A 14150-nucleotide genomic window follows, 5' to 3' on the forward strand; every position below is an offset into this window, starting at 1 on the left:
CTCGCCGCGTGGTCGACGGTGACGCAGTCGGGGCTGGGAAGTCACGTGACCCTCGGTGCCGTTTTCCGGGATTCGTGCATGGCCCCGCCCACTCCCTCCTTGAAAAGTCGTCAGAAGTCGGAAGAGAAATCTCAGTCCAGCTGACAGGACGAGCAGGTAAGCAGACAACTTTTCACTCGGCTTGTTTTCTCCATCTTAGCGACGAGAAGCCGACTAGCGAAGTAACAACTAAGACTAGCAACCAAGCGGCTAACTAAGCCAACTTTACTGCGAGTTTGCTTCCTGCTTTACTGCGTCACACCGACACACGATGTAGCGACGTCATCAAAAGAGCTTATTTGCCGTTCCACTTCCTGGTCGTTTCTCCAGTCTAAACATCTACGGTGTTGTTTTGAAGGAGAACCAGGAAGAGCGCAAACCATGACTTCCGTAACGTTGGGCGCACAAACGTGCTCGTCGGGTTTGCGGGTGTGCACGTCAGCGCACGCGCGTGTATAAGTCATTTTGGCTCCCTTTCGCCGTGTGCCACTTCCGGTCTTCCACCTCCTGCTCTGTGATTGGCCGTCAGCCATCAGGTGACCCTCTCTTCTGGTCACTGATTGATTGGGTGATTAGCTGACAGTCGGAGTTGATGAGTCATGCCGGAGAAGAAAAGGCGCCGAGTCGGGCGTGTCGCTGAGCGATGGCGAGACTTTGGCCTCGGATGGAATGTGGCGATGTGGCAACGTGCAGATTCACGTTTGGTGTCTCCACACCTCAGCATCGCCATGGCGTCCAAGAAGACAGGAAGTCGTGTGGCCGAGGCCGAGGCGGCAGGGGAAGTGTCCATCATCCGCATCCCGCCCCATCACTACATCCACGTGCTGGACCAGAACACCAACATCGCCCGTGTGGAGATCGGACCGCTCACCTTCATCCGCCAGGACAATGAAAGGTCAGCGCACGTTTGACCCCCACCGCCATCACGTCACTGACGCCGCCTGACTTTGGCTCCCAGGGTCCTCTTCCTGCCGGTGCGGATGATCATGGTGCCGCCGCGCCACTACTGCGTGGTGGCCAACCCGGTGGCGTGCGACGACAACGGCCGCGTCCTCTTCGACGAGGCGGGCCAGGCCAAGCTGCGGCATGCCGACCTGGAGATCCGCCTGTCCCGAGATCCTTTCCCTCTCCATCCCGGAGAAGAGATCCAGCAGGTCTGCGTCCGGAAGGGGGCGGGGCAGTTGGCGCACAACCAAAGAAGCTAAGCGATGTCTTTGCGCCTCAGGACGTGACGCCGCTGCAGGTCGTCTTTCCCGACACGGCGCTGCGTCTGCAGGCACTGCTGGACTTCCAAGAGGAGGGCGGAGACGACCGCGTCGCCGGAGACGAGTGGCTCTTTGAGGGACCCGGTGAGTTGGCTTGTTGCCACGGCAACCTCTTCCCACGGCTCACGCCGCGTCCTCGCCATCAGGGACGTACATCCCCAGGAAGGAAGTGGTGGTCCTGGAGACCATCAAGGCCACGGTGATCCGGGAGAACCAGGCCATCAGGCTGCGAGCTCGCAAGGAGGGCGTCGACCGCGGCGGCGTGCGCCGTGTAACAGGTGAGACACGCCCCTTTTTGCTCGTTCAGTCCCTGCTTTTGGACTCCACCTTCTGCGTGTGCCCGTCCAGGGGAGGAGTGGCTGGTCAGTAAGGTGGGGGCGTACCTGCCAGGCGCACACGAGGAAGTCATCGACATCGTCAACGCCTTCATCCTGACGGACAAGGTGACTGACTTCCTGTGTCCGAGAGAGACGTGCGGCGGCGTCTCTGACGCTGTCCTGGCCTGGCCTTTGCCCCACAGAAAGCGCTGCACGTGCGCGCTCTGCGGCCCTTCAGGGATGTGTGGGGGCACCAGCGGCGTACGGGGGACGAGTGGTTGGTGACCAACGGCGACCACGAGGCGCACATCCCCTCGGTGGCTGAGGAGGTGGTGGGTGTGGTGGACGTGACCACGCTCAGCAGCCGCCATTACTGCGTCATCTTGGACCCGGTCGGACCCGACGGCAAACCTCAGCTGGGCCAGAAGAGGGTGGTGAAGGTGAGCAGAGGGGGCGTGGCTTGTGGCCTGACCGCAAACTTACGTCATGTGGCTAATCGCATCGCCAGGGGGAGCGCTCCTTCTTCCTGCAGCCCGGCGAGCGTCTGGAGCGCGGCATCCAGGACGTCTACGTGCTGTCCGAGCAGGAAGGGCTGCTTCTGCGAGCCGTGGAGGCGTTCACCGACACCCAGGAGGTGAGACGCACGCCGTCGCAGGCTCCGCCCATGCGCATGGGGCCGCTTGGAAATGCAGGGAGAACCTCTCGCCTCCTGACCTTGGGTGCGGGGACGGGGTCACACGTCACAGACGTCTCTTAGCTGGCATGGCTGAGATGCTAACGCTAGGCTAACAGGCTAAACGTGGCAATGTTGTGTTTGTAGGACGCCATCTTGGTTGCCTTACCTCAAAAACGAAAACGTGCTGATCAGGTACTTCTCTGTGGGCACTTCCTGTTTGAGTCTCACTGGGAATGACTTCCTGTTTAATCCTCACTGGGAATGACTTCCTGTTGGGAATAACTTCCTGCTGGGAATGTCTTCCTGCTGGGAATGTCTTCCTGCTGGGAATGACTTCCTGTTTGGTCTTTAATGGGACTGAGGTGTGATTTCACCGCCCCCACCAGACTAATCCGCGCTCCTTCTTCTTCTTCTTCTTCTCCTTCTCCTTCTTCTTCTTCCCTGACTACATGTCACATGATCCTCCCACTCACCATCTTACTTCCTGCTTTATTTTCCCGCTAGTGCTCTTCCCCCCCTCCCCTGACCCCCTCCTCGCCCCCACAATGCATCGCCACGTTAACCCTCGTCTCCGTCCTCCTCCCGTCTCTCCCCCGTTCTCTCTGCCAGCGCGAGGAGGAAGACGAGGACGAGGAGCGGAGCAAGCGTCCGCATCGCAGCGCCGTTGTCCGCCGCCCCGGGGACCGCTGGATGCTGCGAGGCCCCATCGAGTATGTCCCCCCCGCCACGGTGGAGGTGATGCTGCGACGCCAGGCCATCCCACTGGACGAGAACGAGGGCATCTACGTGCGGGACATGAAGACGGGCAAGGTAACGCCGTCACGCCACATGGCGCCCCGCCCCCCCCCGGCTCACGAGCGTGACATGATGCAGGTGCGCGCGGTCATCGGGCAGACATACATGCTGAATCAGGACGAGGATCTGTGGCAGAAGGAACTTCCTCCCAACGTGGAAGCTCTGCTGACGTCGACCCGTGACCCCCTGGCGGACCGCTCGGACCGTACCAGGACCAGCGAGGTCCAGGCGAGGAACAAGACCCTGGTGGTCTCCTACAGGGTCCCCCACAATGCGGCGGTCCAGGTCTACGACTACCGGGAGAAGAAGGCCAGGTGGGATGTGGAGGGGGGGCGGGGGTTTTGGGGGTCGGCCCTGACTGGCGTCTGCTGTCCCCCCCAGAGTGGTCTTTGGACCGGAGCGTGTGATGCTGGGACCCGACGAGCAGTTCACGGTTCTGTCCCTGTCCGGGGACAGACCCAAACGGGGCAACGTCATCAAGGCCGTGTGCCTCCTGCTCGGCCCCGACTTCTTCACCGACATCATCACCATCGAGACCGCCGACCACGCCCGCCTGCAGCTGCAGCTTTCCTACAACTGGTAGGCCCATTCAAGATGGCCGCCGCATGGCGCCGCACGCTGACTCCTCCTGTCCTCCTCAGGCACTTTGACATCAAGCCGCCGGCCGACGACACCGATGCCGCCGCCCTCTTCTCGGTGCCCGACTTTGTGGGCGACGCCTGCAAAGCCATCGCATCACGGGTCCGAGGCGCCGTGGCCTCTGTGCAATTTGACGACTTCCACAAGGTGGGTTTCCACGTTCTTCCCAAATGCGTCCCGCTCCGGTGTCCCGACACGCCGCTCCGCGTTGTCCCAACCAGAACTCCAACCGCATCATCTGCTCGGCCGTGTTCGGCTTCGATGAGAAGCTGGCGGTGCGCCCCAGTCTCCGCTTCCATCAGAACCGACTCGTCATCAGCAGCGTGGACATCCAGTCCGTGGAGCCCGTGGACCAGAGGACGCGCGACGCCCTGCAGAAGAGCGTCCAGCTGGCCATCGAGATCACCACCAACTCCCAGGAGGCGGCGGCACGGTGGGCGGCCTCCCCGACATTCAGCTAAGCTAAGTTGGCTGCGTACGCTAAGCTAAGCGTTCCTCCTGCAGTCACGAGGCCGAGCGCCTGGAGCAGGAAGCTCGAGGGAAGCTGGAGAGGCAGAAGATCACGGACCAGGCGGAAGCTGAGCGAGCCAGGAAGGAACTTTTGGAGCTGGAGGCCCTCAGGTGACTTCCGTACTTCTGACACTTGCGTTCTAAGCTCGCCGTCCTAAGGTGCGAGTGCGTCCTCTCTCAGCGCCGCTGTGGAGAGCACCGGTGCTGCCAAGGCTGAAGCGCAGTCCCGGGCCGAGGCGGCTCGTATACGCGGCGAGGCGGCGGTCCACGAGGCCAAACTGAAGGTGGAGGCTCAGCGCATTGAGGCGGTACGTCCTGTTTACCGACGTCCTGTCGGCACGTTGCTCGCTGACGCTCAGAAGCTCCAAACGTGCGCCTGCAGGAGGCGGAGCTGCAGCGTCTGGCGAAGGCTCGCGAGCAGGAGCTGAGCTACAGGAAGGAGATGGACCATCTGGACCTGGAGAAGAAGGAGCGTCTCACCAACATGGAGAGTCAGCACTTCAGTCAGGTGGTGGCCAGCCTGGGCAGCGACACGCTGCAAGAGATGGCGAGAGCCGGACCTGAGCTGCAGGTAAGAAAGGCGAGCCGTCGCCGTTGTCGCCGCCACCGTTGTCACCGCCACCGTCGCCGCCACCGTCGCCGGGGAGTCATGTCTTGGTTTGGTGCCGCAGGTGAAGATGCTGCAGGCTCTTGGCCTGAAGTCCACCCTCATCACGGACGGTGCGTCGCCCATCAACCTGTTCACCACCGCCAACGGCCTGCTGGGGATGCTGCCGGGACCGGTTCAGTGACGCCACAGGAAGTAGTATCCATTCACACGCGTAGATTCCGATATATAGATCATATCGATAGTATGTATACGTGCACGTCTGTCTGCTTGAAGGAATAAAACAACTAAGCTCTGAGTGGCTGTAATGTGTCCCTTTGTCCACTAGAGGGGGCCGGACAGTATGGTGGGTCCCTAGAGCCCCGCCCACTGCTTCCCTTCGCCTGCCAACATGTCTGCACACAAACTAGCCGGCCCTTGAACTCCTTCGCTTAGCTCACTTCAGCACAAATAACTTACATGTTTGTCATTTGGTTGACTAATAATGACATGATGTATTTATTATGATATATTTTCACTTCTTTTTCTCTACGCACACACTGGCCGCACTGGGAGTGGCTCTGTTTTTCCCGTTGTTATTCTTGTTTAAATCCCAATTATATGGAAACCGGAAAGGGAAATACTTTAAGCATTTGTACAAAGACTGGTTTGCTGGTGTCCAATCTCTTTTGCTGCTTTAAGTGAACATGATTAAATGCAGCTCCCATTTACGACACTAGACGGACACCTGAATGCACCAGGGCAGCCGAGCGGGTTTCATAGTTGCCGTCAAATTTGACGTCCAACTGCCATTGGAATCTAAACGTGAGTAACCTGCTTATTTGGCATTCCTGGGTGTGCCGTCATATCGGAGTGTTGGGATTCAGCCGCCGAGCTGCTCGCTAACTGCTGAGCTAACTTAGCCATTGCCGCTAATTCGTGATGTTGTTAGCATGCTAACAGTGTGTTTAGTGTAGCGCTTATATCTTTCAGGTGAGATGTTGTGTTGCTAAGTGCTAGCTTTATAAGCATCGCATAGAGTAGATGAATATCATGAATAGTTCCCAATAACGTATAGTTAAAGGCAAACTGGCTGCCGGAGAAGCGTGTATGTAGCTGGTGTTATCAGGCATTAGCATTAGCATCATCACTAAGAAGTAACTCTGTTTAAAAAGTTTGGTGACCCCGGTCTACGACAGAAATGCAAATAAAAACAATACGTGGATATTCTTGTCACTCACTTTAACCTTAATGCTCAGTACATTTGACTGCATTTAATCATGCTGGGAAATCCCATCAAATGCACTTAAACGTGTGAATTCATCTTAAATGACGTGTGTCTTTGAACGCAACACCTCATTGCTCATAATAATACCGTTCAAGTCTGATTCAAATGATCTGCTATTAAAGGAACCATCCATCCATTCATGCACTATCCTCACTAGGCGATGCTGGAGCCTATCCCAGCTGACTGTAGATCATGAAGTCAAGCAGGGTCGGGTACGTAGATCTTCACACGTGGGCCCTCTCTTCATTTCATTTCAATTACATACAAATATATATATATATATATATATACATCATCCTACTACTACCTATCATTTGTCTTTCTGCCATACAAATATGCTGAAATGCCATATTTCACACATATGGCATGCTTTCTCATGGTTCCTCATCTTATGTCATGCTCTCTCATGGTTCCTCATCTTATGTCATGCTCTCTCATGGTTCCTCATCTTATGTCACGCTCTCATGGTTCCTCATCTTATGTCATGCTCTCTCATGGTTCCTCATCTTATGTCACGCTCTCATGGTTCCTCATCTTATGTCACGCTTTCTCATGGTTCCTCATCTTATGTCATGTTTCCTCATGTGATTTCTCATGTGTCTCCTCAGGTCATGTCATGTTTTCTCCCATCATGCTTTCTCATGTCTCCTGATGTTAGGTCTTGTTTTGTCATGTCACGATTCCTCATGGTTCTTCTACAATGACATGTTTTGTCAAGTCATGTTTCCTCATGGTTCTTCTACAATGACATGTTTTGTCATGTCATGTTTCCTCATGGTTCCTCTACAATGACATGTTTTGTCATGTCATGTTTCCTCATGGTTCTTCTACAATGACATGTTTTGTCATGTCATGTTTCCTCATGGTTCCTCTACAATGACATGTTTTGTCATGTCATGTTTCCTCATGGTTCTTCTACGATGACATGTTTTGTCATGTCATGTTTCCTCATGCTGCGCCATGTTTCACGACGTTGTCTCGTGTCATCCTGGTCACATGGTTTCTTCCCCAAACGTCAGCGGAAGCCTTTGACTTACTGATGAGAATGTAAAAGTCATTCTTTCCGTCATCCATCTTCCGTCTCCAAGCCGCCTTGCGGCTCGGAGCTGGGTTGCCACGGCAACCAGCGGCTGTCCCACCGAGGACTCTGTGATGAGAGGTGAAAGGAAAGCGAAGAGGCAGGAGGGATTTTTCTTTTCTTGAAATCTTCCAAAGGTGTGACACGGTTGAGCATGCGGGGACATCCCATAATAAGCGTGCAGCGACCAGGAGCGGATGGTGAGCCGTACAAAAGAGAATACAAAGATAGAAATACACACATGACATTTTGAAGAACTTGAGTGCAAAGGTTGCCATGGCGATGCCACTTCAATATCTTCATTCCATACACGGTGACTGATGTCTCCGGTGGAATACCGACCGACACGTTAGCATGGAGCGTTAGGGCTCGCTCCATGCTAACGCTCTATGCTAACGCTCCATGCTAAGTTAGCCCTGCCGCTAACCTTCAGTCCAGGTTCTCTTGGAAGACGTTTGGCAGACTTCACCAGCTCATGTTCAAAGACGAGGTCGGCCAGGATGGTGCAGGATCCAAAGTACTGCTCCTCCAGAAGAGGGGGCGTGTCCAGACCCTTTCGTCGTTAGGAAGCAATGGATTGGCAGCCGACGACAGTCGCCCCTCGTTAGCGTCGTGGACACGCCTGAAGCCAGCTTGGCTGTGCTTGTCCTTGTCTTCCCCGTCCAAATGTCCTTTGTTGGTCTGCAAGAGTCGTGGGTAGGGCCTGATGGACACCCGGACCCTGGAGCTGTCCTATCTAGTCATTGAGCATCAGCTGATGAAGTGTGCTCAGAATACAATGACCCGCATGAACGAGAATATTCTTCTGCTTGCATATTGTGGCTAGTAAACAGGCATGCTACATATGCTGGAGGAGGGGCTGAGAGAAGGGGCGTGGCCACCTTACCTCGCCCAAAGGCATCGTCAAGCATCAACTGTCACTTTGTGGACTGCTTATTAACAGGTGCTAGTATGGTAAATATTGTAAACATGCGCGCTTCCTTTCCACGCTAGCGTCTTGCTAGCATCTTGCTAGCATCTTGCTAGCGTGCGCCGGTTGCCGTGGTTACAGAAAAGTCAGTCTTCAAAGTTACTGAATGTAAACAATGGGTGATATTAGCTACTTGAGTCATGCAAACCCTCGGCATGCACACTCGCTAACAAGGTGAGCGCCAACGTGTGTCGCCGTGGCAGCGAGGCTTTGCTCCACTCAGTCGGCCATCTTGTCGGAGGTAGAAGGTCAGGCACACATGCTCGTCGTGCAGGAACAGCAGGGGGCGTCCATGTCCTATCCGGTCTTTAAAATCACTGAGCGGGGAAAAGAGGAAAGGTGTGATTGCAGTGCCGCCGTGGCGCCGAGTGCCAGTGTCACCTACGTCCCCAGTTGAGTGCGATGGCGGCCGTGATGATGGCGATTCCTCCCACGATGGAGACCACCGCCAGCACCATGGCGTTGCGGCCCAAGCGGCGAGCGCCGTCCACGTTCCCCTGCTGCAGGCTGTTACGGGACTGCAAGACAGAGACGGGCTAACGCCAATGCTACATCCTGCGGGCGGGCGTGCTGGCGTGCTGGCGGGGTTAGCGTACCATGACGGAGAAGGCGAGGGCGAGGATGTTGATTGGCCACAGCGGACAGAAGCAGGACAAGATGGCCAGGATCAGGTAGTCGGGTGGTTTGGAGCCCTCCGCCGCCTCCACGGCACCGGGCTGCTGGCTGACCGACGGCCGCGGCGAACTGCTCGGCGTCAAAGACGATCGGCTGCCTGGCCCCTCCCGACCGTTGGCATGCGCACCTTTGGCCCCCGATGGGCTGGCCAGCGGCAGGAAGTTAGCCGTCGTCGCTGGATCCACACCATTGCCTAGAATGATGGGGGGGGGGGGGTCCGAGTGGGTGATTGAATGGAGTCGAAGGGGGAGGGGTCTATTTACCGGTCCAGCTGTCTGTCGCTGGGGGCGGGGCTTGCTGTTCCTCGCTGCCCGGTTGGCTCGTCACGGCCCACTGCGCCTCGTCCATGCCGCCGGCGGGGCTCGCTGCGACCACATCAGGTAAAAGACGCTTGATTGACGGTAACCATGGCAACTGCTGCACTTTGCCTACCTGACAGTGTCGCTCTTCAGCCTGGTGAGGACCCCCCCTCGTCCTCGTCCTCGTCCTCGTCCTCTTCCTGTGTGTTCTGACAGACTTGTCTTGCTAACGGGGCTTCACCATGCGGAAACATACAACATGGACTTTTATTCTGAAAAGCTCCGCCTCTTATGTGGACTTGAGAATCTTCTGGATTTCTTTAGAACCAACAGGAAGTCAACAACCGAACCACACCTCACACGCACACGCACACGCACGCACATGTTCTTACCTGCTTTAAGGAGGCAGCAGCGTGAGGTTCATGTTGGTGTCAATCATGTCACGGGAAGAACAAGGCAAGATGGTGGAATGATGATGAAGATGATGATGAAGACTCTGCTGCAGCTTCCCTGCAACCACTGCAAGGGAGGGGAGGGTGTGTGTGTGTGTGTGTGTGTGTGTGTGTGTGTGTTCTCATTGTCTCTGTCAGTCGAACAGTGCCTCTTTCCAGCTTTCAAAATAAAACACTGAAATCAACATGTTCGTCCTGTGTAGACACGCCCACTTTAATGTCGTAACATGCTAGCGTGTGACTGATGCTAAAGCTAACGTGTGCGCCCTTACCAATAACACACACACATACGTTGTGCCAGCTTTTATTTTGGAAATAGTTTACGTTTGGTCGTGGCTCTTAATTTGAAGGGGCCCACGGCCACTTCCCGCGTGCTGCTGCATCACGTACAACTCCAGCGTTTGTGCTGAGCGAGCAGCAGCAATGCAGCACTTGAATAATGCATGGATCTAGCCTAGACTCGAACCCGTGTTCCCGACCCCTCCTTTGGGAGAACAAATGTCCAACGTACAAAAATCATCGAGCTGGTCTTCGTTTTGCCTGTTTTTTGGGGGGTGAACGTCAGTCCACCAGTCCATAGTCGTCTTTGCTGCCTCGCAGTGGACACGACAGGAACTGCAGCCACCTGCCTCCAAGAAAGACGACACTGGAGCGAGGAAAGGGATTTGAACACCATGAAATATGACAACTCATGTTAGCAGAGACGACGAAGACTTTAGACTTTTAAAGAGATGCTTTCACCTCACCGCCGTCACGCTCTGTGAGAACAACTCTTTACTGTGAAGGACAAGCACTTCCGGTAAGGTTTGTTGTGTTTCCGCTCTGTGCTTCAAAATGACCAAACTGGAGCTGCTGAGCGGCTACCTGACGGAGCGGCTGACGGCCCTGGTCAGGGACATCCTGGACGTGGTGGAGGACACGGTGAGCGAGTACCGGGAAGAGACGGTCCGGGCCCGGCGAGAGAACGAGAGCCTGCGGAGGCAGCTGCGGGACTTCTGGCTCCTGAGTAAGGCCCGGCTAGTTAGCTATGCTAGCTAGTTAGCACAACTAGCTAACTCCAAACCCCGCTCCGGATGTGTTGGCACTTAGTCCACCTAGTCCACCTAATCCTCATAGTCTACCTAGTCCTCCTAGTCCACCTAGTCCTCCTAGTCTACCTAGTCCTCCTAGTCTACCTAGTCCACCTAGTCCTCCTAGCCCACCTAGTCCTCCTAGTCCACCTAGTCCTCCTAGCCCACCTAGTCCTCCTAGTCCACCTAGTCCTCCTAGCCCACCTAGTCCTCCTAGTCCACCTAGTCCTCCTAGTCCACCTAGTCCCAGCGCTGCTGAATGAAAGCGTCAACTGGTTTCATGTGTTTTCCAGCTGGCAGTCGGGCGAGCGAAGCGTGTGGAATGTTTGTGGGAATAGTTGGTGGAATAGTTGGTGGAATAGTTGGTGGTACTTGGTGGAATAGTTGGTGGAATAGTTGGTGGAATAGTTGGTGGTACTTGGTGGAATAGTTGGTGGAATAGTTGGTGGAATAGTTGGTGGAATAGTTGGTGGTACTTGGTGGAATAGTTGGTGGAATAGTTGGTGGAATAGTTGGTGGAATAGTTGGTGGTACTTGGTGAATAGTTGGTGGAATAGTTGGTGGTACTTGGTGGAATAGTTGGTGGAATAGTTGGTGGTACTTGGTGGAATAGTTGGTGGAATAGTTGGTGGAATAGTTGGTGGTACTTGGTGGAATAGTTGGTGGAATAGTTGATGGAATAGTTGGTGGAATAGTTGGTGGTACTTGGTGGAATAGTTGGTGGTAGTTGGTGGAATAGTTGGTGGTAGTTGGTGGAATAGTTGGTGGAATAGTTGGTGGAATAGTTGGTGGAATAGTTGGTGGTAGTTGGTGGAATAGTTGGTGGAATAGTTGGTGGAATAGTTGGTGGAATAGTTGGTGGAATAGTTGGTGGTACTTGGTGGAATAGTTGGTGGAATAGTTGGTGGAATAGTTGGTGGTACTTGGTGGAATAGTTGGTGGAATAGTTGGTGGAATAGTTGGTGGTAGTTGGTGGAATAGTTGGTGGAATAGTTGGTGGTAGTTGGTGGAATAGTTGGTGGAATAGTTGGTGGATGTGCCGGAAGAGGCTGCTGCTGCTGCTCGGCTGGAGAACCTTTCAGCATGTTCTCTCTCTCCTTTCAGGATCCAACAAGTGCACTCCCGGCCCGGCGGCCCCCATGGAGGTCTCCGTCCCCAAACATGTCGGAGCGCCACCGGCCAGCACGTCCAAGCAGGCGGCGGCCAGCCGCACCCCGCCTCACGACACGTCTTACGGGGCGGCTCTCCCCTCCAAATCGCCACCCGCCGCTGTCCTCACGCTTCACGTGGACGTGCAGCAGGCCCCGCCCCCTGCTATCATCAAAACCGAACAGGAGGAGTTGAAGGTAACGTCTGCAGAGCCCCACGTTCACGTCTCCGTGGACGAGTGGCGCATCCGGGCGAATGCGGACGGGGCGACGGCAGAACAGCCGGACCCACGAGACGTTCACGGGAATGGCAAAAACTCGGACACGTCGGCTGCCGCTATCGTCTTTGAGTGTCCCCGCTGCGGCGAGGTGTTCGACCAGGCCGCCAGGCTCCGCGTCCACCTGGAGCAGAAGCGCAAGACGTACGCCTGCGACTGGTGCTGCAAGTCCTTTGCTCAGTCGGCCGACCTGCGGCGCCACTTGCGTACGCACACGGGCGAGAGGCCGCACCGCTGCACCTTTTGCTCCAAGAGCTTCAGCCAGCGAGGAAACCTGCGGAGACACGTACGCATCCACACGGGCGAGCGTCCGTACAGCTGCATGCTCTGCCGCCGCACCTTCAGTGATGGCGACACGCTGAAGAAGCACAGGCGCACGCACGCCAGCGACGACACGTGATCCCGCTGCTGCGTCCCGACATTTCTGACAATATTCCAGCCCTTCTGTGAAGGACGCGTGACCCGACAGGACGGCAGCTAGGAGGACGTGTGACCCGACAGGACGGCAGCTAGGAGGACGTGTGACCCGACAGGACGGCAGCTAGGAGGACGTGTGACCCGACAGGACGGCAGCTAGGAGGACGTGTGACCCGACAGGACGGCAGCTAGGAGGACGTGTGACCCGACAGGACGGCAGCTAGGAGGATGTGTGACCCGACAGGACGGCATCTCCTAGAGGACGTGTGACCCGACAGGACGGCAGCTAGGAGGACGTGTGACCCGACAGGACGGCAGCTAGGAGTACGTGTGACCCGACAGGACGGCAGCTAGGAGGACGTGTGACCCGACAGGACGGCAGCTAGGAGGACGTGTGACCCGACAGGACGGCAGCTCCTACACTGGACATAATCCACACAGAAAAGACGATGAGCACATTGTTAAAAATCTTTGAGAGAAGTGTGAATAAAGTCTTTCCACGCGACCTTTGACCTTACCAGAGCATGGCTACTGCTAGCTGGAGGAATGTAGCTTTCCATCTTGAGGATCCTATTCATGCTAGTCTTCTTTCAGGCGTGTATTAGCCTAAGAACATTTAGCTACCTCACCACTTCAGGCTTTTATTTATTTCTTTTGTCTTTTGCGGAACAATAAAGTTTTCCAAATGTACTCTGGATGATGAAAACACCGCTAACCACGAGCGATAGCACACGTGCTTGAGTGACGTCACTCCAGGCGACAGCTCCTGCGATTCGCTGATACGATCACGTGGGGGCGTGACGGGAAAGCTCGTTTTTGTCCGCCGGCGTTTCCGAAAGTCCGTCTTGGCCATGAGATCCGTTCGTGGTGTGTTCCGTTCAATGTGTGTGCAAGCCAACAGCTTTGCTGCCATCTAGCGGAGGAACCTGGCACTGTTGGAGTCCTGCCTGTGCCACGTGTCATGCCGTAAGAGTAAAAACACTCCGTCTCTACCAAATCATTTTCAAGTCTGTACATTGGAGCCAACGTTAGGCATTAGAAGCCGGAGAGGTCACATGATCCCGGTCAGCTGAAGGCTCCTCCTGATTGGCCTACCACGAAATGCCAGCAGGTGTGAGCAGTTACCAACGACCACTCAAGAGGCGCATTCACCACCATCTTGCCTTGCCGACCCGGAGAGACCATGTCCGTCCTGGTCTGCCCTTCCGGGGTGCCCTGCATCCCTGCAGCAAGGTCCAGCCAGACTGTCTCTTTCCTCCAACTCCCATCCTGCTTGTGGGGCAGACCCACTGGCATTGAACGTCACACCTTCACTTTCTACCTTACACTCATCACCCTATCTGCCTCTTTTTTACCTCCAGGGCCTTCCTAACCACCCCCCCCCCCCCACTCCATTGCTCTTCCATCTCCACTGTGGCGGTACTCTGATGGTACTGTGGCGGTACTCTGATGATACTGTGGCGGTACTGTGATGGTTCTGGTACGTAAGGTATACCATACCAGCTGTGTGCTAGAATGCTAGAAGGTTGGCTGTTCCATCCTATGACCCCCCCCCCCCCCCCTGCTCTAGCCATGGTAGAGGAGCTTGTCTCGGTAGCGTAGCAGTGTACTGATGTAGTAGTAGTATGTGATGTGTGTACTTGGTGAC

At 55.4% G+C, this 14150-nt stretch overlaps 3 protein-coding genes across 6 annotated transcripts; 2 read left to right on the top strand and 1 right to left on the bottom strand.

Moving 5' to 3' along the window:
- The first annotated feature begins 2 nt into the window (after positions 1-2).
- Positions 3-5146, top strand: mvp (major vault protein). Of its 2 annotated transcripts, XM_058049583.1 has the most exons (18): positions 3-156; positions 761-934; positions 998-1193; positions 1265-1388; positions 1451-1582; positions 1653-1747; positions 1825-2061; positions 2130-2255; positions 2442-2489; positions 2907-3107; positions 3171-3406; positions 3474-3671; positions 3734-3878; positions 3953-4164; positions 4236-4352; positions 4423-4549; positions 4624-4812; positions 4913-5146. In XM_058049583.1, exons 2-18 carry the CDS (start codon positions 768-770, stop codon positions 5030-5032), a joined length of 2670 nt encoding a protein of 889 aa, XP_057905566.1. In that variant the 5' UTR covers positions 3-156; positions 761-767; the 3' UTR covers positions 5033-5146. The 2 variants fall into 2 exon arrangements, with proteins under 2 accessions (XP_057905566.1, XP_057905567.1); XM_058049584.1 differs by lacking the exon at positions 2442-2489 and having other exon boundaries at positions 4-156.
- Positions 5147-5269: 123 nt separating this feature from the next.
- On the top strand, positions 5270-13007 carry LOC131103369 (zinc finger protein 227-like). Of its 2 annotated transcripts, none has more exons than XM_058049604.1 (2): positions 5270-5652; positions 11764-13007. In XM_058049604.1, exons 1-2 carry the CDS (start codon positions 5580-5582, stop codon positions 12483-12485), a joined length of 795 nt encoding a protein of 264 aa, XP_057905587.1. In that variant the 5' UTR covers positions 5270-5579; the 3' UTR covers positions 12486-13007. The 2 variants fall into 2 exon arrangements, with proteins under 2 accessions (XP_057905587.1, XP_057905586.1); XM_058049603.1 differs by lacking the exon at positions 5270-5652 and adding an exon at positions 10398-10595.
- On the bottom strand, positions 5755-9733 carry LOC131103373 (proline-rich transmembrane protein 2). Of its 2 annotated transcripts, none has more exons than XM_058049609.1 (6): positions 9530-9733; positions 9271-9372; positions 9102-9203; positions 8760-9031; positions 8549-8681; positions 5755-8480 (listed from the first exon to the last, which is right to left on the bottom strand). In XM_058049609.1, exons 3-6 carry the CDS (start codon positions 9184-9186, stop codon positions 8461-8463), a joined length of 510 nt encoding a protein of 169 aa, XP_057905592.1. In that variant the 5' UTR covers positions 9187-9203; positions 9271-9372; positions 9530-9733; the 3' UTR covers positions 5755-8460. The 2 variants fall into 2 exon arrangements, with proteins under 2 accessions (XP_057905592.1, XP_057905593.1); XM_058049610.1 differs by having other exon boundaries at positions 9271-9455.
- Positions 13008-14150: the final 1143 nt, after the last annotated feature.

Source organism: Doryrhamphus excisus, chromosome 15 (assembly GCF_030265055.1).
Source record: "Doryrhamphus excisus isolate RoL2022-K1 chromosome 15, RoL_Dexc_1.0, whole genome shotgun sequence".
NCBI classification, from domain to species: domain Eukaryota; kingdom Metazoa; phylum Chordata; class Actinopteri; order Syngnathiformes; family Syngnathidae; genus Doryrhamphus; species Doryrhamphus excisus.

What these genes read in the sequence shown, in the direction of transcription:
- LOC131103369 (XM_058049603.1), top strand. Translation starts at nt 10,424, where the DNA reads ATGACCAAACTGGAGCTGCTGAGCGGCTACCTGACGGAGCGGCTGACG. An exon ending in GCGGGACTTCTGGCTCCTGA is followed by an intron (nt 10,596 to 11,763) that starts GTAAGGCCCGGC and finishes CTCTCCTTTCAG; the next exon opens with GATCCAACAAGTGCACTCCC.
- LOC131103373 (XM_058049609.1), bottom strand. Translation starts at nt 9,186, where the DNA reads ATGGACGAGGCGCAGTGGGCCGTGACGAGCCAACCGGGCAGCGAGGAA. An exon ending in AGCGACAGACAGCTGGACCG is followed by an intron (nt 9,032 to 9,101) that starts GTAAATAGACCC and finishes CCATCATTCTAG; the next exon opens with GCAATGGTGTGGATCCAGCG. An exon ending in CATCGCACTCAACTGGGGAC is followed by an intron (nt 8,481 to 8,548) that starts GTAGGTGACACT and finishes TTCCCCGCTCAG; the next exon opens with TGATTTTAAAGACCGGATAG.
- mvp (XM_058049583.1), top strand. Translation starts at nt 768, where the DNA reads ATGGCGTCCAAGAAGACAGGAAGTCGTGTGGCCGAGGCCGAGGCGGCA. An exon ending in CCTTCATCCTGACGGACAAG is followed by an intron (nt 1,748 to 1,824) that starts GTGACTGACTTC and finishes TTTGCCCCACAG; the next exon opens with AAAGCGCTGCACGTGCGCGC. An exon ending in AATTTGACGACTTCCACAAG is followed by an intron (nt 3,879 to 3,952) that starts GTGGGTTTCCAC and finishes TGTCCCAACCAG; the next exon opens with AACTCCAACCGCATCATCTG.